At 47.5% G+C, this 22,534-nt stretch overlaps 1 protein-coding gene across 5 annotated transcripts in view; it reads left to right on the top strand.

Annotated features, from left to right (window-relative positions):
* Positions 1-15,279, top strand: part of LOC121443684 (RNA-binding protein 10) — a 28,607-nt gene extending 13,328 nt beyond the window's left edge. The window contains exons 4-23 of one of the 5 annotated variants that reach the window (XM_041645489.1): positions 2,849-2,918; positions 4,650-4,723; positions 6,130-6,216; positions 8,075-8,135; positions 8,245-8,421; positions 8,780-8,937; positions 9,097-9,194; positions 9,290-9,377; positions 10,561-10,744; positions 10,845-10,984; positions 11,100-11,217; positions 11,304-11,395; positions 11,497-11,661; positions 13,524-13,673; positions 13,768-13,833; positions 13,909-14,097; positions 14,188-14,262; positions 14,555-14,661; positions 14,738-14,867; positions 14,947-15,279. In XM_041645489.1, coding sequence (XP_041501423.1) covers positions 2,849-2,918; positions 4,650-4,723; positions 6,130-6,216; positions 8,075-8,135; positions 8,245-8,421; positions 8,780-8,937; positions 9,097-9,194; positions 9,290-9,377; positions 10,561-10,744; positions 10,845-10,984; positions 11,100-11,217; positions 11,304-11,395; positions 11,497-11,661; positions 13,524-13,673; positions 13,768-13,833; positions 13,909-14,097; positions 14,188-14,262; positions 14,555-14,661; positions 14,738-14,867; positions 14,947-15,072 — 2,355 coding nt within the window. In that variant the 3' untranslated portion in view covers positions 15,073-15,279. Of the gene's footprint in view, positions 1-2,848; positions 2,919-4,649; positions 4,724-6,129; positions 6,217-8,074; positions 8,136-8,220; positions 8,422-8,779; positions 8,941-9,096; positions 9,195-9,289; positions 9,378-10,560; positions 10,745-10,844; positions 10,985-11,099; positions 11,218-11,303; positions 11,396-11,496; positions 11,662-13,523; positions 13,674-13,767; positions 13,834-13,908; positions 14,098-14,187; positions 14,263-14,554; positions 14,662-14,737; positions 14,868-14,946 lie in introns of all 5 variants that reach the window. The other 4 variants (XM_041645488.1, XM_041645487.1, XM_041645486.1 and 1 more) reach the window with 4 other exon arrangements.
* The last annotated feature ends 7,255 nt before the right edge of the window (positions 15,280-22,534 follow it).

Raw genomic sequence — 22,534 nt, 5'->3', positions numbered from 1 at the left:
CTCTTTGTCTAGTACGATGGAAAGGTTACACTTGCAAGCCGAGCCTTGAGGAATTGTATTTGAGCTATCCTCTACCCTCTAGGCAGAGGGGCTATTCCCTTGGTATACTTTGTTTGCTTAGCCAGGGCCTATAGGCATCCAGGCTTCTCAATTGCCTGCTCTTGAGCAGTGTCTCTTAATGGGTACAATGGACCTTGGAAAGAGACCATTGACAAGTATGGAATACAGCATCCAATTGTCTGGGCCTGTCCTCTGCAGGTGGGAGGATGTAGGCTTAGGCCAGATCTGCTTAGTGTTGAAATTAGTAGATTGGACAACAGCTAAGAATTAGCAGCTACACTCTCTTGTCAAAGAACTGATAATGAATGAAGACGTTGTCAGGGCTGAGGAATAAGGACCAAGGAGGAGCATAGTAGCCCACCAACTCCTGCTGGCTGCCTTAGACTCATATCTGAAACTGTTTCTAAAACTGCTGGTTTGGTTCCAGGGCCCAATCTTAAGCAGGGAACTATATAAGACAGGTCTTTTTCAGTGGCACAGTAAATAATTGTACTCATACTAGCTAAGCTGGCAAAGGAAGAAAAGGGAAGAAATTGAAGGCAAAGTCTAAAACCCAGGCTAGTTTTTCCCAAGGAGGTTTAAGCTGTGTTTTTTTGTCTACCTGCCTTTGGGAGTTCCTCCTCCACACCAATACTGCCATTCTTTGAAGGCAGCTCCCAAAAGTATTCTGTGGAACATTTGCAGCCTTAAAAAGGCTACAATCCAAGGCCTACCCACTTTGCCTGACTGAGCCTTTAACTGGAGCCCGCCCGCCCACCCCTGGCTTTCAGAGCCCGCCTGTCTCAGAGAGCCATTGGCCAGCCACTAGGCCCACCAGCTGACTGCCCGTCTGGTGTCTCTCATCTTATTCTGTCGGCTAGGATCCCTATGAGGCCTCCCCAGGCTCCGAGACTCAGCGTAGGCGGCACAGGCACAGTCCCACTGGCCCGCCAGGCTTCCCCAGAGACGGCGACTGTCGGGACCAGGACTATCGGACCGAGCAAGGGGGGGAGGAGGAGGAGGAGGAGGAGGAGGAGGAGGAGGAGGAGGAGGAGGAGGAGGAGGAGGAGGAGGAGGAGGGGGAGGGGGAGGAGGGGGAGGAGGGGGAGCCACTGAGGATGATGTAGGTGCCCCTCCAATGGCAGGTGGCAGAGCAGGAGGCCAGGCTGGGTTTTCTCCAGGGCCCTCAGCTATTCTACACCCATCCTTTACAGCCAAACGCAGCACCTTCCCTCTCTTCTCCCCCACCAGCTCCTGTCCCCCAGCACTATCCATCCTCCAGGATGGGCCCCATCAGTTCCTGGTCTGGAAGGGAGAAGGCAGCAGACAGGCTGTCTTAGCCCAAGGGCAGTAGCGTGGGTGTCCAGTGCTGGTGGGTATGAGAGAAGAGCGTCCCTCCTGCACATTCCATTGGCTTTCATCCTTTTCGTATATGTGAATGGAGGGCCAGACCCAGTGTTGGATATTCTTGGTGGCAGAGACCCATGAGAGTAAGATGTTAGGGCCCACGAGGCTTTTCCCAAATTCCATATTCCTGTTTTTGTCAGCAGTGACAGCCTGGCCATAGCTACCCATAGGTGGCTCTTGATAGCTTCTTGACCCTGTTTGCCTTTATGACATTCTCTGCCTTCAATCTTCCTCTCTTCACCAATTTCCTTCTCATATAGATGTCTTATGGCAAGCCACATTTGAAATCTAAAAGTATTACTAAAGTAGAGTTTTGATTAGTCTCCCTGATCCTTATATCTCTCACTTCCTTCAGCCCCAGTTGGTTCTCTGAGCAGTGCTTCCCTGAAAGCCTGCCAACTGCCCTTTTTGTGACAGTAGTAATCCCCACTAAGAAGTCCTTCTAGGATCAGGCTGATTGCTGACATTTTTACCTGAGGTTTTATTGTAGGGTGGGCTATGTGCCAGGCTGATTGAATCCTCACAGAAGCTCTTTCTGGAAGGTACGAATTATAGTCAGTCCCACATAGCCCCAGTCAACAAAGTGACTTCTTTATGTTCCAACAAGTGGCAGAGTAGAGTTGGGGTCTAAACCTGGACTGCTGGACCCCAGAGCCCATGTTCTTGTTATTTCCCAAGCCTTCCTTGATTGGAGTCTTGATTGGTTTTCATCTTCCTGCATACTGGTGTTCATAAGACTTAATTTCTTGTCTGTTACCCTGATGAGGAACAGATGCCCAAAAGCACAGATTGTTCTCCCTAAAATGTATCTGGTATAAATTCCCCATCCACCAAAAGAGGTACTGCCAGCTTAGATACTGTCTCACCTGGGGTCCTCAGTTGCCTCTGTAGTCTCTCAGGATCATTTCACTCAGAAAGCTTTCCAGATCAACCACCATGCCTTTTTGTCTTTAAATTTCTCCTCCTCACAGGGCTCCTATCCTTCTCTGTGTCATAGAGAGGGGAGGGAGTATTCCTTTGTGATGGATAAGACTTGGGCATTCCAGCTTCTATGCTTCTTGGCTACTACTAAGCCTCTTCTCAGATCACCCTCCCCACCATTCCTGACTTGCTGCCTCACTTGCTCTCCCGTTGTCTTTGTGCCCCTGGGGATCATCTTGTTCCCATCCTTTACCCTGTACTGTGTTTGTTTGACTCACTTTCCTTTACCCTGTCCTGTGTTTCTGTCTGTGTTTGACTCACTTTCTGTAAGTCCAAGGCTGGAAGCAAGACTGAGTACTAGGTGCAGTTGTTATTGGGGAGGCAGAGGAGGGGTGTGCGTGTGTGTGTGTGTGTGTGTTCGTGTCTTATACTTAGCTGCTTTCTTTACTAAATCCATCCCACTTCTTTATTTCCTGAACAGATCCGTGGCCAGCTGCAGTCCCATGGTGTCCAAGCACGGGAGGTTCGGCTGATGCGGAACAAATCCTCAGGTGAATTTTCGTTCCCAGTGCCCTCCCCTTCTGCTGACCAACCTCAGCCTCCAAAACTCCCTTCTGCCTCTGCCTTTCCCTCCCTCTTCCCCTCCCTATGCCTCTTCCTGCCACAGCTGGGAATGGGCAGCTTGGGGAGGGTGCCCTCTCTTTTTCTCTCCCACCCCCACTCTCACAGCTCCAGCCAACAGCCTCTACAGGAGGGCTTGTCCTGAAGAGGGTACAGCTCTGGGTTGAGCTGACTATTCCCAGGGGCAAGGCCAGGGCCAGGCTCTGGAAAACCTCTTTGGGACTCTGAGTATCTGAAGTGGTGACCCTTCCTAATACATATACTTCCTTTTCCTTCCTCTCTGCCCCTTGGTCTCCTTCACATAACTTTTGACAACAGCCTCTAACCAAAAGTAGGTCTCACATAGACCCACCAGTATGTCCCAAGAGGGGAGGCAGGGGATGGCTCGTGTATCCTAAGGAGCAGCCAGAACTTTCTGGCCTCGCCCGTTCCCTCCCTCCCTCCCTCTCTCCTTCTTGCAGGCTGCTTGGAGCTGGCCTGAGGTTTTAGCAGGGTGGGTGGAGTTGTCTCTGCAGGACCATTGCCCAGGCTCCCCAAGGCAGGCACAGTGGGGCCTCACTCTGCCTGGGCTTCTCTTTCCATCTCAGTCTCTCTCCTTATACCTCCTCCCTCTCTCCATCCTCCCTTGCGTACCCCCTATACAATTCTACCCACCCATGCATCCTGATGGTGATTCTTTTGGATGAAGCATGCCCTCCAGACCCACCACATTCAAGCCTCCTTCCGTTGCTACCTCTAAAGGAGTTACTTTCCCAGAATCGTAAGCCCCAAGGCCCTGGCCAGGCCTGGCGTCTGTCTCAGTGACATGTAGGTCTTGCTCTGCTTTACTCTAGCTATACCGATCACTGACAGAATCTGTTTCTTTCCCCAAGGAGGCATTCCAGGTATGGCCTCTCAGTGGACATTTCTCCTAGGCGCTTTTTCTTACCTGTAACGTCCTCTTGGCCAGCTCCAGCCACCATCTGCCTATTTAGGAGAATCTTGACTGTCAGTGGTTACACTCTCCCCACTGTGGCCCTGAAGTGGCTCCCTAGCGATTATCCTCTCCTTTGCCTACACCAAGGTTAAGTTGAGATTGTGTCCCTAACAACCCCCTGGTTTCCTATGTGCTGGCTGAAACACTACCCTCACCCCCAATAGCCTCACAGACCAGCTTAGCCTGGCTTCTCTTGCTCTTTTGATTAAACATCTGTTCCAGTAATCCTCCTGGCCTTGCTCTAGGCTTGCCCATGAGTTATTTGCTTTGGCCTATATGGAGTCAAAGCAGCCTCCTCTTCTAGAGACACATCTCTCCTTGTATCCCTTCCCTCTCAGTTCTCCATCTGTCACCCCAGGCTGGCTAGGCAAGTCTGCCTGAGCCCCCCCCCCCCCCCCCCAAATCTCACTGCACAGTTGGGATATACGTCTCCTATCCTGATCTGACTCTCCTGTTCTTACTTTCTTTCCTTCCCCTTTCCCTCTTTCCTGCCCTTCCCAACCATCTACCTTGACTCCTCTCTTCCCTGTTCTCTCTCTCTCTGATCACTTTTTCTCTTCTTTTCTCCTCTTCCCCTTTCCCTCTCTGCCCCTGGTCCTCTCTCCTCGGGTTCTGCCCCTGGGAACGTCGTGTGTCCAAAGCTGTTGACTAACCCACTGCGTCTGTATCTGAATGCTGTCTCCAGGTCAGAGCCGGGGCTTCGCCTTCGTCGAGTTTAGTCACTTGCAGGACGCTACACGATGGATGGAAGCCAATCAGGTTGCTTTGCCGCACTTGAACCCCCCCCCCCAACAAATACTACTTTATAATCGAGCGCTCCCCATCGCCTGAATCTTATGGACACAGTTCCCTGCCCTGTGGCCCTGTGTCCCATACCCCTACCCCCTTTCTCTCCCCTCCTGACCACCACTATTTCCTCTTCCCATGTCTCACTACCCACTGGGCTTCCCATCTGGGGCCCACTCTCAACACTGTCCCTTGGCCCCTTCCTACTGCCAGGTTCTAGCTCTCCCTCACCTCTCCTGGCTGAGCTCTCAAAGAAAGAGCTGCCAGGGTAAGTTCCTTCCCCTAGCTTCCCACACCCCAGCAGGAACCTTCTGCTCCTGAGTCAGCAGAGCCAGAACTTGGTTGTGCTCTCAGGACCACTGAAATCCTGCCACTGGGGAGCATAGATGTTGGCACACAAACTAGCAAGACTTGTTTTTGCTAGCTCTCTCCTGCATGTGAATTTGGCCCTCTGAGTTCCGTGCAGAGGGCCAACACTGCTTTTTGGTTGAAAGTTCCAGTCAAGTGTGATAGTTTTATTGACGCCCTGGGCTCAATTCATTGGTCCCTCCCATTCACAGCACCCTCCCCACTCACAGGAGGCCCCCACCTCTACCTTCTCAATAAGGAACTGTGCTCTGTCAGCAACGGAGGGAGCTGGCTCCCCTAGCCTGGCACTAGATCCCAACTCAACTGCGTTGGGACCTTCCAAGACTCAAGGGTCTAACCTGGCTACCCAGCCCTATCCTATCACTGGTGTCGAGAGCACTAGAGAGAAGTGTCGGGAGGAACGGGCAGCTGTGGTGAAGTGGAGGGTCCTGGCAGAGGCAACCCTGTGGCCGGCTCTGTGGGCCGGGTCAATAGGCTAGTGCGGTGGGCCCAGGACCCGGCCAACCTTGAGAAAGTGGCCTCATGGCGGGAAACCTCCGTCTGTTAAATTGGCTTTCTTTTTCCCCTTCTCCAGCACTAGCGCTCGTGCGCTCTTTCTCTTTTTCTCTCCCCTCCTCTCTCTTCCCTGCCCATCTCCCCTCATTCCCAGAATAGCCTGTATAGTGCTAGCCCTGGGTGTGGCCTGGCACTCTCAGGACCAAGCTGGGGGAGCACTCCCAACTCGGCAGTCGTTGGTCAACCAAGCACTATGTGCCTGATGGTTTGTGTGTATGTGTGTGGGTGTGTGTGGGTGTATGTGGGCCTAAACAGTAAGCAGCTGTACCCTGAGAGCTGTGGTGCTTTCCTTCCCTCCCTCCCTCCGTTCCTTCTTCCCTCCATCAGTTCTCCAAACTCCATTCCCTGTCCCTCATCCATCCAGCTGAAGGGCTCGCTCACTCTCTTCTCCTTTGCTGAAACGGTGTGTGGAGCACTGCTACCTAGGCCTCACTGTACTCTGCTTTTTCCCACAGCATTCCCTCAACATCCTGGGCCAGAAAGTATCCATGCATTACAGCGACCCCAAGGCCAAGATCAATGAGGACTGGCTGTGTAATAAGGTACAGGGATGGGTGGCCAGCTGGTGCTGTGGGGAGCACTGCCCCAGCAGGAGCAGCAGCAGCTCACTCACTCAGAGCCTGTGAGAGGAAATGTGATCTTGGGAACAGGCTGTCCAGCCCCAGCCAGCAAGGCTCTACCCTCATCAAACATAGCCTGGCCTAGAGGCCCAGTAGACTTAAAAGAAATAATAGCATAAGTGACTAATCAGTGACAACATAAGCCTACTACAGTGTGTAAAACAAGCTGCTTACAGACTGTCTCCGGTCTGCCTTGATAGAGTAGTCAAGGTGGTTGGTTATTCTATCCATCACTTTTCTTCAGCTTTAAGAGATGAGAACGAGCACTAATTAAGTTGTTGAGAGAATGAAAGTGTTAATGGAGAGCAACATAGATAAAGACTTCTGGCCTACATTCAACTCTTAAGTAGCTATTGTTACCTTTGAAAAGAAGCACAGAGTGTTCTGAGGGTAACTCAACCTTAAAGGTCCACCCTGTAAGTTGTGTGAGTATCATCATATTCCCTAAGAGGAAGCGGAGGCTCAGAAAGGTGCAACCATGCATGAGCCTTTAGCTTATGGGGCCACCTCTTGTTCTCTAAGTGCCTTTAGGTCTGCCCTGAGGCCAGCTTTGTGATTCTACAGCCTCATCTGCCAGGGCTGTCTTGTAGTCCTGAAATCTAATAGGAAGGCTGAGAGAGAAAGCTAGTGGAGGACCCTGTCATCTCCCTGAGAAGCAGTCTGGTTACTGGGAGAGTGGTACCTGTCATCTTTATATAGGGGAGATGCTCAACCTCTCTAGAAAGAGAGGAACAAAGTGATGAGTGGTACTTATCTTGTTTTCATATTTTCCTTGAAACCAGTGTTTTCTTTGTCTTCTTCCTGTCCTTTGTGTCCTACATGCCTTTTGGTTACCAGACCCTCTCATTTCCATCTCAGAATAGCTACTTTCCCTTCTTTGCCATTCTCTCATATTCATGCCGATTCCAGTTCCCACATTCGTCTCACCCTTTTCTCCACCCTCCCTTAGAATGTTGCAGTAGAAACCCAGCTCTGACCATGCTCTCCCTTCTCTGCTAAAACTCTAATAACATCTACTTTTAGCATGAGGCCCTCCTTTAACTGCCATCTTCTTCCCTTGCCAGCCTTGGCTTTTGTGTCTTTGCATGTTCCCTTTCACTAACTGTGCAAAGTCTCTTAGTCCCTCCACTAAAGATCCCTTCCCAGCAAAATCTCTGGGCTTTCCAGATGTCACCTTCTTGCTTCTGTGTAGCCCAGCCCAGTGAACACAGTGTCCCTCTCAGCCCATTCTCTGACCCTAACCTGAGTTAGCACAGTCTAAGCAGCCTGTTCTGATCACATGGTATAGGGCTTGACACAGGTGCACTGCTTAATACCTGACTGGAATAGGGATAGAATGTGATGGAAGCTGGACAAGGTCTTTGGTAGCTGGACTATCCAAGGGGGAAAAAAAATCAAAACTAGCTTTATTCAACCTAGTTCTAGCAAGAAGGAATGGGAAGGATCTGACCAAAGGCGTCCAGTAGGAAAAATGACAATTTCTGTCAGATAAGCAAGTCTCAGGAAAAGGGATCATGGGATACAATCCTGAGAGCTGACAGTCTCTCAGCAAGATGGGGAGAGAAGCAACTGCTGTAACAGCGAGAGTTGCTGATTGCTGAAGTAAGAGGGCTGGTGCTGGAACCAGTTGTCGGAGAAGATTCCCAAGATTGAAGTTCCAGAAGACTCCTGCCACCCCTGACCCCAAAAGCTCCCTTCCTGGGGATTATTATGTTGTTCTGTGGGTCCATATTTGGAGAATATCATGGAAAGCCCTGACCACCTGGCCTGTGCCTCACAGTGTGGTGTCCAGAACTTCAAACGCCGTGAGAAGTGCTTCAAATGTGGTGTGCCCAAATCAGGTGAGCCGTACTAACTGGGACTGGAAAGAGGTGAAGGGCCAGTGTGGAGAGGTGGGGAGTATGGAGCTTCCACCTTTGTCACCAGCATATTTCCCACCATCCCTGACAGAGGCAGAGCAGAAGCTGCCCCTTGGCACCCGGTTGGATCAGCAGGCACTGCCGCTGGGTGGGCGGGAGCTAAGCCAGGGCCTACTCCCACTGCCGCAGCCCTACCAGGCCCAGGGAGTACTGACTTCCCAAGCCCTGTCCCAGGGCTCCGAGCCAAGCTCCGAGAACGCCAATGACAGTGAGTCGGTTGTTCTTTCCTCCTTCCTCTATGCCCTAGGGCATCTGGTTTGGGACCTCAGAAGCCAGAGATATGGTAATGAACAAAACTTGGTCCTTATGAGGGGGGGAGGGTGTTTCTACCTGGTATGGGGAAAAACACATGACCTAGAGAGAGCAAGGGAGGGGCTGTTCACAAACTTAATTTGGGGGTGTGTATGAGAGGGTTCCTGGTGGATGAGAGACAGAGCAGGCACTTGGACTGACAAGCAGAGTTTATTTAAGAGGAAGAGGAAGCAGAAGGTACTGACCATAGAAGCAACTTGGGTCCCTGAGCAGACCATGAGAGGTGCGGCCTAACACTGGGCCCTTTCCCACAGCCATTATTTTGCGCAACCTGAACCCACACAGCACCATGGACTCCATTCTGGGTGCCCTAGCACCGTATGCAGTGCTGTCATCCTCCAATGTGCGTGTTATAAAGGACAAGCAGACCCAGCTGAACCGAGGCTTCGCTTTCATCCAGCTCTCCACCATCGTGGTGAGGGCGGCACAGGGGGGGGCCGGGCAGCTATGGTCCCGGCCCCCAGGGTAGGGAGGAGGGTCCTTTACCCCACCCACAACGCGGTCCCAATCTAGAAATGGGGCAATGGAGCCGGGGGGCCTCCCCGGGCCTGACCCTTCGCTCCACCCATAGGAGGCAGCCCAGCTTCTGCAGATCCTGCAGGCCCTGCACCCTCCGCTCACCATCGATGGCAAGACCATCAACGTGGAGTTTGCCAAGGGTTCTAAGAGGTCAGAGCCCCACCTAAGCCCCCTTACAGCTTTGCTGCCCACCACCACCTTGGGGCTCCCCAGTTCATTTCCAGTTTCTACTATCCTCTCCCCAGGGATATGGCTTCCAATGAAGGCAGTCGCATCAATGCTGCCTCTGTGGCCAGTACTGCCATTGCTGCTGCCCAGTGGGCAATCTCACAGGTACTTAGCCTCCTCTGCCCCATCTCCCTGGCACCTGACTTTCATAACTCTTCTGTCTTCTTTCTGCAAAAAGCAAAATTGGCTTTTTATCTAAATGTTCTGCCCTTTTATAACAGGTATTGTAGGCCTTCAACTTTGCTCCTGCTTCTGTAGACAGTAATCCTTTCCCACTCCATCCTTCCCAGTCACTTTTTGGGCTTTTTTTCTTTTTTAAGGTGTTAATGTTATTTTTATGTGTATAAATGTTTTGCCTGTACCTATGTATGTGTACCATGTGTGCCCAGTACCTGCAGAGGTGTCTTGATCCCCTGGACCTAGAATTTTGAATGACTATGAACCACTATATGGGTGCTGGGAACTGAACCTGGGTCATGAGCAACAAGTGCTCTTATCTGCTGAACTTTCCCTCCATCTCTACCTCCTGTACTTTTCTTGACAACACTCTTTGGATTGGTGCTCTATGCTGTTGGGTAGAACTTTTTTAATTGTCCTGAATTGGTATCATGTGTCGTGTATTTGTGTGTGTGTGTGTGTGTGTGTGTGTGTGTGTGTGTGTGTGTGTGTGAGTGTGTGTGAGTGTGTGTGAGTGTGTGTGAGAGAGAGAGAGAGAGATGCATTGTTTATGTACATATATATGACATGAATAAAAAGAAACTTAATATCAAAAAAATTGGAGGTGGAGGCAAGAGGATCAGATGTTGAAGGCCATACTTTGACTATATAGTTCTACACAACAGCATAGAGCACAAAAACAAAAAGGAAAGAAAGGGAAGTGAAAAACTTGGTAGAAGAGAATAAAGACTTGGAGCATAGCAAGATACGATACATACGTGTAATCCTAGCACTGATATGGGGAGTGAAGGCAAAGACAAGAGGATTGCTACACATTCCAGGCCAGGTTGTTGTAAGGGGAAGAGCAGGAAGAGGAAGGGAAAAAAAAAGATGTCTTATTTGTCTGAGGCCTAACACATCAGTGTCAGCTCAGGGTGGGAGGGTAGATTTGGGCATTTATCCTTTTTCTAGTGTTTTTCCTCTGCTGTTATCTTGTGGTCAGGACCCCTTGCTTTTTACTTACCTTAAGACTGCATGCTTTTCTGTCAAGTAGAAATGCTAGCTCCACATGGTGGACAGATGCTTCTAGCAGATTCCTTATGTCCCCTCCTGTTCTAATGCTTTCTCTCAGGCTTCCCAAGGTGGAGAAAGTGCCTGGGCTGCCCCCGAGGAGCCACCAGTTGACTACAGCTACTATCAACAGGATGAGGGCTATGGCAGCAGCCAGGGCACAGATTCCCTCTATGCCCATGGCTACCTTAAGAACACCAAGGGCCAAGGCATGACTGGGACCAAAGGGGACCCAGCTGGAGCCGGTGAGCCTCAACCTCTCTTGCTGAGCGTAATTGTGGGGCCTAGAAGCCTATTGTCTTATGGTCTGACATTCATGGACATTCTCTTTGGTTTTCCTTTCAGGTCCTGAGGCCTCCCTTGAGGCTGGGGCAGACTCTGTCTCACTGCAAGCTTTCTCCCGAGCCCAGCCTGGTACTGCCCCTGGGCTCTATCAGCAGTCAGCTGAGGGAAGCAGTGGCCAGGGCACAACTTCCAACAGCCAGGTGAGGATGACATTGCTACTCTGGGGAGGCTGGTGGGTTGGCAGGGTGCATCCTGAGTGGGTAGGGGTGTATTAACAGACACTAAGTCCAGTTCCCTTGTGTAACCCATGAGCAGTCATATACCATCATGTCACCTGCTGTGCTCAAGTCTGAGCTCCAGAGCCCTACTCATCCCAGTTCTGCCTTACCACCAGCCACCAGTCCCACTGCCCCAGAATCCTACAGCCAGTACCGTGAGTAGCCATAGCCTGTGAGTAAGGGTGTGGACTTCTTCTCTAAGCAGGCAGGAATTCAACAACCTTGCCTTTCCTCACTACAGCTGTTCCTGATGTCTCTACTTACCAATATGATGAGACATCTGGCTACTACTATGACCCCCAGACTGGACTATACTATGACCCCAACTCTCAGGTAGGTGACAAGCGGGTGGCCTAGGGAAAACGACTGTGGTTGTGTGGCAGCTAGCCCTAGAGGTCCTTCCTCATGTCCCCTCTCCCCATTCTTTTCCTCAGTATTACTACAATGCTCAGAGCCAACAGTACCTATACTGGGATGGGGAGCGGAGAACCTACATACCTGCCTTGGAGCAGTCTGCCGATGGACATAAGGAAACGGGGGCATCATCAAAGGAGGGCAAAGAGAAGAAAGAGAAGCATAAGACAAAGACAGCCCAACAGGTGAACCAGCAGCCAGGCTGTTTGGAGTCTTATGTTCTGTCACCTCCTGCCCTCTCCTGCCTTGGGAAAGTAGAATAGTGGATGGTCACGGACAAAGGTAGTAACTGCTTCAGACAGACAGGACTCTTGAGCCAGATCTCTGTACTATAGCAGGACCACCTACCACCATGAAGTGACTTGTGCCATCTGGGTGAGCTCTGGCAGTTTTTCTCTGTCCCAGGAAGGGAACCTTCATGCTGCTGGTGGATGTCTATTGACCCCAGATAAGTTCTCATAGGCCCATAAAAAGTTGATTAAGAAAAGAAATATTGCAGGGTTTTCTAGTAGAGAGCAGTTAGAGGGAGCCTCGGCGTATCTGTGGAGACATGGAAGCACCGCACTTGGAAACAAGCAATAAATATTCCTTCAGGGCTGGAGAGATGGCTCAGTGGTTAAGAGCATTGCCTGCTCTTCCAAAGGTCCTGAGTTCAATTCCCAGCAACCACATGGTGGCTCACAACCATCTGTAATGAGGTCTGGTGCCCTCTTCTGGCCTGCAGACATACACGCAGACAGAATATGTATACATAATAAATAAATTTTTAAAATAAATAAATATTCCTTCAGCAACCTAAGGAATTACAAAAATGCCTCATGCCCTAGGAAAAACACAGAACATTAAATGTGACACCATGCCACATGTCTTAGGTTTCTGTTGCTATGATAAACACTGACCGAAAGGGTTTTTATCATGAAGGGAAGTCAAGGAAGGAACCTGGAGGCAGAAGCTGATGTGGAGATCATCGAGGAGCGCTGCTTACTGGCTTGTTCTCCATGGCTTGCTCAGTCTGCTTTCTTATACAATTCAGGACCACCTGCTTAGGGGGTGGTACTACCCACAGTGAGCTGAGTCTTACCATGTTGATCAGTAATTAAGAAAATGGCCCACAGACTTACCAATAGGCCAATCTGTTGAAAACAGTTTCTTAATTGAGAATCCCTCTTCCCAGATATGTCTAGGTTTGTATCATGCTGACAAAAACCAACCAGCACATCACACATAAATTAAAATTAGATACAAGGCTAGAGTTGTGGCTCAGTGGAAGAGTGCTTGTAGCAAGGCCTAGTACCACACCTCCCCGTACACAAGTATGTAGCTCTCTGCTTTAGAAAGTAAAAATGAAAAATAGGAATACAAATGCCAAACAGAAGTTGGGGTTATAGCCAGGCAGTGGTGGCCTTTAATCCCAGCACTTGGGAGACAGGCCTATAGATCTCCAAGACCAGCCTGGTCTACAGAGTGAGTTCCAGGACAGCCAGGGCTACTCAGAGAAAAAAAAACTGTCTCAAAAAAGAAAGAAGTAGTTGGGGTTGTAACCAGAAAGGGGCTTGAAAAGAATCCCTAGCCAATACAGAAAGTAGAATCTTGTACTACCACCACCACTGCCCCACTGCCCTCCTAACTTTCTGCTTGCTCTCCCTCCCAGTTGTATCTCACTTCCTTGCCCACACTACTTCTGCTGCCTCCTTTGCCTTTGCAAAACACATGGAGTGGGTTGGAGGCAGGGGAATATTTGGAAATGGGGCCAGTAGAGGGGAGGGTTTCTTGGCATGAGTTTATTTTAAGATGATTTGGAGGAGGTGGCGGTATTTGGGCGTGGTTTATCATTTGTAAAGGAATGTTCTGTAAGGATAAGGCCCAAGAGCTATAGCCCAGAAACCAGGTATACACAGTCTTTTACAGTGGTTCAGATAAGAAAGGTACCAGATTTATGGCTATGGGGCTGGAAGGGCTACTGTTGCAAGGGTCATGGGTGAGAAAATGGAACCTCAAGTTTGAGGAATCCTGGGAACTTTAACCTCCACCCCCACCCAACCCCCAGATTGCCAAGGACATGGAGCGGTGGGCCCGCAGTCTCAACAAGCAAAAAGAAAACTTCAAAAACAGCTTCCAGCCTATTAGTGCCCTACGAGATGATGAAAGGCGGGAATCGGCCACTGCAGATGCAGGCTATGCCATCCTCGAGAAGAAGGTGTGTTGTAACTGTCCATCTGTACCCCACCAACAATCTCATTACTCCTTAGGGTCCTCTGTGGAGCCCTGAATTTCTCTGTTCTCTACCTCAGGGAGCGCTAGCTGAAAGACAGCACACCAGCATGGATCTCCCAAAGTTGGCCAGTGATGACCGCCCAGTGAGTTGTTGGAGCAAAAACGGGCAGGGGTCTCTGATCTCAGCAGGGCTAACTATCTGCCCTTACCCTCTACAGAGCCCACCTCGAGGACTGGTGGCAGCCTACAGCGGGGAGAGTGACAGTGAGGAGGAGCAGGAGCGAGGGGGTCCTGAGCGGGAAGAAAAGCTCACAGATTGGCAGAAGCTAGCTTGTCTGCTCTGCCGCCGCCAGTTTCCCAGCAAGGAGGCACTCATCCGGCACCAGCAGCTCTCTGGGCTCCACAAGGTAATTAATTGATCAGAGAGTTGGCCAGGGTATCCTGTGTCTAGCTCATTCCAGCCCAGTTGCTTTACTCTCTCCTGTCCCCCTTTACAGCAAAACCTTGAGATTCACCGGAGAGCCCACTTGTCAGAAAACGAATTGGAAGCACTAGAAAAGAATGACATGGAGGTGAGGTGTGACCCACTCCTCGGCTCCATTCCATCTGTCCCTTCCAAGTCCCTGTCATTCCAGGCAGTGGGACTTAAAAAGTTCCTTAGCCAGGTACAGCCTGACAGCCATGTGTTGTCCTATTGCAGTGAGACTTCTTCCCAGTTCCCATCCCATCATGTCCTGACCTTCAAGATCTATGACCAGGCCATACAGAGAGGCCTGTAATCCTCCTCCCTCTCAGCCCCATCCATGCCTATGTTTGCTGAAAATAACAGCCAATTTCAACATCCTCGCGTGTGCTAATTTGTAGCAAATGAAGTACCGAGACCGTGCAGCTGAGCGCAGAGAGAAGTATGGTATCCCCGAGCCACCAGAACCCAAAAGGAGGAAATATGGTGGTATATCTACAGCCTCTGTGTGAGTGTAGGGTCAGGTACCAGGTGAGGGGGTCTGGCGCTGGCACACCACTCACACTGTACACTGTCACCTGCAGAGACTTTGAACAGCCCACTCGGGATGGATTAGGCAGTGACAACATTGGCAGTCGTATGCTCCAGGCCATGGGCTGGAAAGAAGGCAGTGGTCTAGGTCGCAAGAAACAGGGCATTGTGACGCCCATTGAGGTGAGCGCATGAGACATTCTTGTTCTCAACATTCCAGTGTACCTCTACGAGCCTGACAAAACCTGCCTCTCTTACACAGGCCCAAACACGGGTTCGAGGTTCTGGCCTGGGTGCCCGGGGCAGTTCCTATGGGGTCACCTCAACAGAATCCTACAAGGAGACACTGCACAAGACAATGGTGACCCGCTTCAATGAGGCCCAGTGAACAACTTTGAAAGCAGTTTCTACAGACATGGGGTGTCCATCCAGGGACAGAAAAGATGAGATATGGAGTGGTCTTAGGGAGGTTCTTCTGCCTACCAGCCTGCTCCCCAACCAGAGAAGCTCTCACCAAGTTAGACTTGGAGTGGGTGACTTTTGCTGGGAAATTGGGTTCAAATCATGTTCCTTTTGTAATAAAATCTAAAAAGCCTGTATCTTTCATCTCTACTTTCTCATGCCCTAGCATGTTTTGTGAATGTATAAATAGCTACTAGGCTAAGCTGGATGGCACTGATGACTATAAATACATGGGTTTCTAGCCACCGTCCCAACCAGTAAAATTCTCGTCAGAGACTGAAGTTTGTGGGTCAGAACCTAGATTGGGAATCCCCCATCCCCTGTCCTCACTTAACCCTCATATGCTAATCTTAGCCTATGTATGTCCCTAGGCTAAACTCTGATTTGCCACTCATGGGTAGGGGACAGTGTTCTCAGGCATCTATATGTAGAACACAACAGGTGCTTAAAACCCTGTTTGTCAACATGTTGATGACCCCAAAGGGATACAGGAAGCTTGGCCTGTAAGACTCCAGCCCAAGGATGTCATGATGAGCATCAGTCAAGTTCACCCTTCATCCACATGTGTAAATACAGTACCTCGCTCTCTATGGTCTACAGCCATGACTCCCAGGTTATGCTTATGGTATTGGCAAAGGCTCACAGTGGAGTGGAGCATAAAACTGGGTTTGCCTTTTAAACCCTAGTCAGCTGAGCTGCAAAACGAGACTAGGAATGCAGGCCTAACTTGACACAGGTGTTTCCTTCCTACCATAGAGCACCAATTCCACAATCCCCAGGGAACCCACACACCTTGGCGACTGTAGAGTAAAATGGTCTGGCAAACTGGCTTCATAGGAAGTTAAACATGCATGTGCCTTGTCACCTAGCAGTTCCATGCCCAGGTATCTAGCCAACATAAATGAAAAGGCTTGTATGCATATTCGTTCCAGCTGTATTTGTAATAATCCCAAACTGAGAATAGTCCAAAAATCTAACAAAACAAATAAGCTTGATGTATTTGCAGAATGAAATAGAGCAAAAAGGAAGAAAATGCTAATAGAAGTATCAACAAACGAACCTCACAAACACAAGTAGGTGAAAAGTCACACAAAGGTACATATTAAATGATTCCATTAATATGGAACTTGGAAATGGAAGCACTTTGGTGACGGCAGTAGGTAGAACAGGATTGAGGCAGGGATGGCATTCGTCATATATAGATTATACAAGAAGTTAGGAAAAAAACACCAAAACAAAAGGAAGAAGGTGGAAGTACAATGTCACCTGCAGGAAATTGGTTCAGGGATAACTATTGCTCTTTACCATATCTCTACCACCACCTGAGCCAAAACACCAGGATTTCCACCTGAAGTTTGATTATGTTTTGAGACAGGTCTCAAAACCAGGCTGGCTTCAAATTGGATATGTAAACAAGCTGGGTTTGAACTGATCCTCCTCCTACCTCCCAAAGTGCTGAGATTGTGGACATGTGGCACCATGCCCAGCTCAAGTTCCTTACACAAAAATGGTAGAATATTTGTATAGAACCTGTATACACTTAAATCATCTATGGATGATGTGTAGTATCTGGTACAATACACACACACATATATACTATATATATATATATTATATGCAATATTATGAAAAGTGTAGAAAAAAATAATTTCTCCCCTAACTTTTTGTTTACTGGTGCTGGGGACAACCCAGGGCTCTCCTTGATACTCTCCTGAATATTTTCTGTCATGGTTGAATCTGCATGAACTCTTGAATATGGGTCACTAAATGCAGTGAGCCTCCAACCAAGCCTCAGTTCTCCTCCAGGGTAGCCAGTGCTCTTAACTACAGAGCTATCTCTTCAGCCCCCATAAATGTACTTAATACTGAGGAAAAATAGTAACTTTATGGTAGAGAAACCTGACAGGTACCATCTATATTAGAATAAGGTGTATTAAAATTCTGTTTCCCAGGCTGGAGAGACGGCTCAGCAGTTAAGAGCACAGACTGCTCTTCCTGAGGGTCTGAGTTCAATTCCCCGCAACTACATAGTGGCTCTCCGCCATCTATAATGAGATCTGGTGCCCTCTTCTGGCCTGCAAGTATACATGCAGACAGAACACCATATACAATAAATCTTTTTTAAAAAGTTCTGTTTCCAAAAAGACGGGATGAGAAAGGCACAGAATCACCTGGTTGAGTCACTACCCAAGACAGAGCCTCAGCCTGTGTCAGGTGATAAACCCAAATGGGTGAGCCACAAAAAGGCCTGTAATCTTTAAAAGCATCAAGATCAGGAACACCAAAGGAAGACTGAAAGAGACATGCCATCTGAGCATTCTAGCACCACCACCATAGTGGGGTCTGCCCTGGCTACCCCATGGAAAATTTTCAACCCTCCCTTACCATGTTCCCTGTATGCCCTTGTGCTACTTTCCACAATACATCCTGTCATAGAAAATTTTATTTTTCCATATTTGTTCTATTACTTGTTGTCTGAATTGGAACAAAAACCATGACAGAAGGGACTTTTGTCTGTCCTGCTTTTTACTGTGTCACCATTGCCTAGAACAGGGTTTGACACATATCAGACCTTGGAGGCAGAAGTAAATGCCACAACTTTCTGAACCCCAGGAGTCTGTTGTTTTGTGTCCATGTTTGAGATTGAACCCAGGACCTCACATATAGTATCCAAGTGTTCTTACCACTGAGATACACTGTTACCCTTAGGACTCCATTTTGGACAGTTTTAGTCAAATGTATAGGCTACTTGGGCAAAGGATGGAAAGTTGGGATGAAGCAAGAATTAGCTGAACCCAAAAGTCTGAGGCTAACCTGAGCAACATAGGAAGACAACGACTTTTGCTTACTTTCCCAGTTCCACAGTTTTTCTTGAGTTGTCCCTTCTAACTGTAACACCCTTCTGTCCCTCCTTCCTTTTTTAAAGTCCAAATCATGCATCAGTTACTGTATATGCAGTATGGCTGTATATGCAACATACATTATATCCTTAATGTATCCCACTGGTAAAAGTGAAGACAATTAGAAACTCAGTCACATTCAGAGCTTCAGTTGCCACGTGTTCTGGTCTTCAAATTCACATCTCCGGTGTAGACTTCACCCTGAATTTCATACTTAGTCTTCAAATCTTCTCGTTTTTCTTTTCTTTCTTTTTTTTTTTAAATAGTTTCTTTTTGTTTTTTCCAGTCAGGGTTTCTCTGTAACAGTCCTGGCTATCCTGGAACTCACTTTGTAAAATACCAGGCTGGCCTCGAACTCACCTCTACCTCCTGAGTGCTGGGGTTAAAGGTGTGTGCCATCACCTCCTAGCTTTTCTGTATTTTTGAAACTGGATTTCATGTAACTCAGGATAGCCTAGAACTCTCTGTATCACCAAGAACGGCCTTGAATTCCTGATTCTCCTGTCTCCACCTCCCAAGAAATTGCATGTATTCACCTGGCTGGTTTTGAGTCTCCAGTAGCTCAGACTGGAACTCAGTGGTATGGCTGATCTCAGACTCCCCAGCAATCCTCCCATCACACCCTCTAGAGTCTTGGTAATACAGGTGCAAACCACCATGCCTGGTCTCAACTCTTCTCTAGAGCAACATCTTGAGTGTCTTAAGGCATCTTAAATGTATTACAGGCAAAACCAAACTCTTCGTCTTGCCCCATCCATGCCCAGTCCTAGTAGAGTATTTCCTACAAGTCCATCCTTCCAGTTACACAGGCCACAAACTTAATGGGTCAGCAGTGGCTTTAGTTTTCATACCTCAAATCTGTTTGATCTCTCAGCAAATCTAACATGTAGAAGTTTAAAATCAGTCCAGAATGGGACCCTTCCTCTCTGCTTCTACATTACAGACTGGCTGCTCTATCTAACATCACATCTTGAATTCTCTTTTGTTATTGTTTTGTTTTGTTTTTTTGTTTTCTGAGACAGGGTTTCTCTGTAGCTTTGGAGCTTGTCCCAGAACTAGCTCTTGGAGTCCAGGCTGGTCTCAAACTCAGACATCTACCTGCCTCTGCCTCCCGAGTGCTGGGATTAAAAGCGTGCGCCACCACTGCCCGGCTTACTTCTTGAATTCTTGACAGTTAACTTCCAGTGGTTTTTCTTCCCCACTTCCCACTATAAATGTTCTTTCCACACACCCAGACTGTTTCTGCAATTGGGCTGGGGTGTGACTCAGTTGGCAGAGTGCTTGCCTAGCATGTATAAGGCCTTGAGTTCTCTCCCCAACACTGCAATAAAATAAAATGTGTTTATTACGATTCCTGTGTTTAAAATCCTGTTACAACTGGGTATTGTGGCTCATGCCTATAATCCCAACATTCGGGGGGGGGGGGTGTAGGAGGATTACTGAAAATTCTAGGTTGGCCCCAGTATCTAAATGTGTTCCCAGGCCTGCCGGACCTACAGTAAGATGCTGTTCCAAAAAATAAAATCCTAGCCAGGTGTGGTGACACATGCCTTTATAATCCCAGCACAAGGGAGGCAGAGGCAGGTGGGTCTCCATGAGTTCTAGGCCAGCCTGGTTTACAAATCAAGTTCCAGGACAGCCAAGGCAGTTACACAGAGAAACCCTATCTTGAAAAACAAACAAATAAATAAAAATATAAAAAAGAAGTCAGGTGGTGGTGGTGCATGCCTTTAGTCCCAGCACTTGGTGGGCAAAGGCAGGCGAATCTCTGTGAGAGCGAGTTCTAGGACCTCCAAGGCTACACTGAGAAACCCTATTGAAAAACCAAAAAAGAGAAAAAGTGTTAAAGCTCATAGATTGTATGTGGTGGAGCATGTATATTTGCAAGTGTACAGACCTGTGTGTGCATGTATGGAGGCTGATATCTGTCACTCTCCACCTTATTTTTAAACTTTGTTGTTTTATTATTATTAGTGTGTGTCACATGTGAAGTCAGTGGACAATTTTGTAGAACTGGTTCTCTCCTTTAACATTATATGGATTCCAAGGTTCAAACTCAGTTTGTTAGGTTTGCACAGCTGAGCCGTCTCATAAGCCCCACCTTATTGTTTCATTTTTTAAAGAATTTCATACATGAGAACTTATATCATTTCCACCACTCTCCCCCTCCAACTCCTATCTATCTATCTATCTATCTATCTATCTATCTATCTATCTATCTATCTATCTATCTATCTATCTATCTATGTATCTATCTATCTATGTATCTATGTATGTATGTATCTATCTATGTATGTATGTATCTATGTATGTATCTATCTATGTATGTATCTATGTATCTATCTATCTATCTATGTATCTATCTATCATTTAGTATCACTCATAAGGCTGACCATTTGGGATTGGATAACCTGTCAAGAGGCATGTCTCAGATGAAAACTGATTCTTCCTCTCTTGGTGGTCACTGATTGTCTGTAGCTCTTCATCTAGGGGTGAGGACTTGTGAAATTCCATGCCCCTATTCACATTGCCATTTCAACTTGTATTATCATTATGCAGGTCTTGTTTAGGCAACCATTTGGGATTTCATGGATGCAGCTTCCCCATCATGTCTAGAAGATACTATCTTGGGCTAGAGAGATGGCTCAGAGGTTAAGAGCATTGCCTGCTCTTCCAAAGGTCCTGAGTTCAATTCCCAGCAACCACATGGTGGCTCACAACCATCTGTAATGGGGTCTTCTGGTCTGCAGGCATACACACTGACAGAATATTGTATACATAATAAATAAATATTTAAAAAAAAGAATAAATATATAGAATAGAGTTAGAAACTATTGAGACTCTCCAGAAAATAGCAGTAGTAGGTTACCTTCTACAGTCTGTGACATTTCTGGCCAGAGGTAGCTGGCTAGGTTTACAGTACCAGGCATGTATTCTCTCCCATGTAGTAGGCCTTAAGCCCAATTAATTAGACAACTATTAGTTTAGTTACTCCCAAGATAAAAGTGCCACTATTGTAGCACTTCTTGCTAGGTTGGTCATTATGGTTCCTAGGTTTTTTAGCTGGTAGGACTATTCATTATTTTTCTTCCTTATTAGTTTGCACAGCACCTTCAGACACTGTGGGAGCTAGTCCTCAGGGAGAAAATGTCTAGGTCAGTGTTTCTCAACTTATGGGAGGGGTTGCGACTCCTCTGGGGGTTGAATGACCCTTTCACAGGGGTCTGATATCAGATAATTTGCCTATTTACATTACTATTAATAACAGTAGCAAAATTACAGTTACGAAGTAACAACAAAAATCATTTTATGGTTGGGGGTCACCACAACATGAGGAACTGTATTAAAGGGTCACAGCATTAGGAAGGTTGAGAACCGCTGCTCTAGGTCAGTTTTAACTCAGTTCCTCCAAGTCCTGTGTCCAAAGTATCTTTAGCAATAGGGTCTTACTTGCAAGTTCCCGAAGGGCATTGGCAATAGCCTACATTTTGGGGATTCTCTTGGACCTCCCCCAATGAAAATCTGGAAGGAAAGTCTCTCTTGCCTGGCACTTGGGGGGCTTTGTTAGTCTGTGGCTCTTAGGGAAGGGGGCATCATCATTCCCTGTTGCCTACCTCCATTACAATATGTAAAAGTATGTATGTATATGTACACATCACACACACATATATGTATAAAGTAAGCTTATAAAAATAGTATATTTCCATATGGCTTTTTCAAACACCCTTAGTATTATTTATCTCTCCTTTCCTTCCCACACACACTTTACCTTTTAGAGGAATTACCTCTTACTAAACCTGCAACTCACCTATTAGCCAGTGACCTTCAGGTATCCTGTTTCTACCTCCCAATACTGTAATTACAGGCCTAAGCCACCATGCCCCTTCTCTTGAATCTTAAATGCTAAACATATTAATCTAGTTTACAAGACCATTGTTGATCTGTCCCCAAGCCTCATCTTCTAATGCCCCTACTTCCTCCTCTCCAACTCTGCAAACCATTGTGTTCTTTCTCACAGGTGCCAACCAAGTCTTTTTGCTCCTAGTGTTCCCACTACACAACACCTTTCCTCTGTTCCCATGCAAGAGATAAGGGATATACCTTTGGGAAGAATTTCTTGACAACTACAAGGATAAAGTCTCTGTTGTGTTCCCAGAACTCTGCACTGCTCAATAAATCAGATGAGCAAATTCACCTTACTCCGGTCTATTTTTCTCCATAGCACTTAGCAATTATCATATACAGTGGTGTAGGTACAGAAAGCATCCCTATTCTCCAGCATATTGTTTTTAGTGTTTTTTAATTTATTGTATTTTTAATATTATTCTGAAGTGCCAAGGATCAAATCCAGGGTTTGCACATTTTACACAAGCATTTTACCACCAAGTGCACCCCATATAGTCTAGTATTTTTGCTGTAGTTTTACTCTGCTTTGATGCACAAATACCACTCTTATACTTTGCCATATTTATTATATATACGGTTTAT

Source organism: Microtus oregoni, unplaced genomic scaffold (assembly GCF_018167655.1).
Source record: "Microtus oregoni isolate MIOR12 unplaced genomic scaffold, Mior012 000112F_000, whole genome shotgun sequence".
NCBI lineage: Eukaryota > Metazoa > Chordata > Mammalia > Rodentia > Cricetidae > Microtus > Microtus oregoni.
Note: the sequence above shows the minus strand (reverse complement) of the source record. Positions and strands in the feature narration are given on the sequence as shown.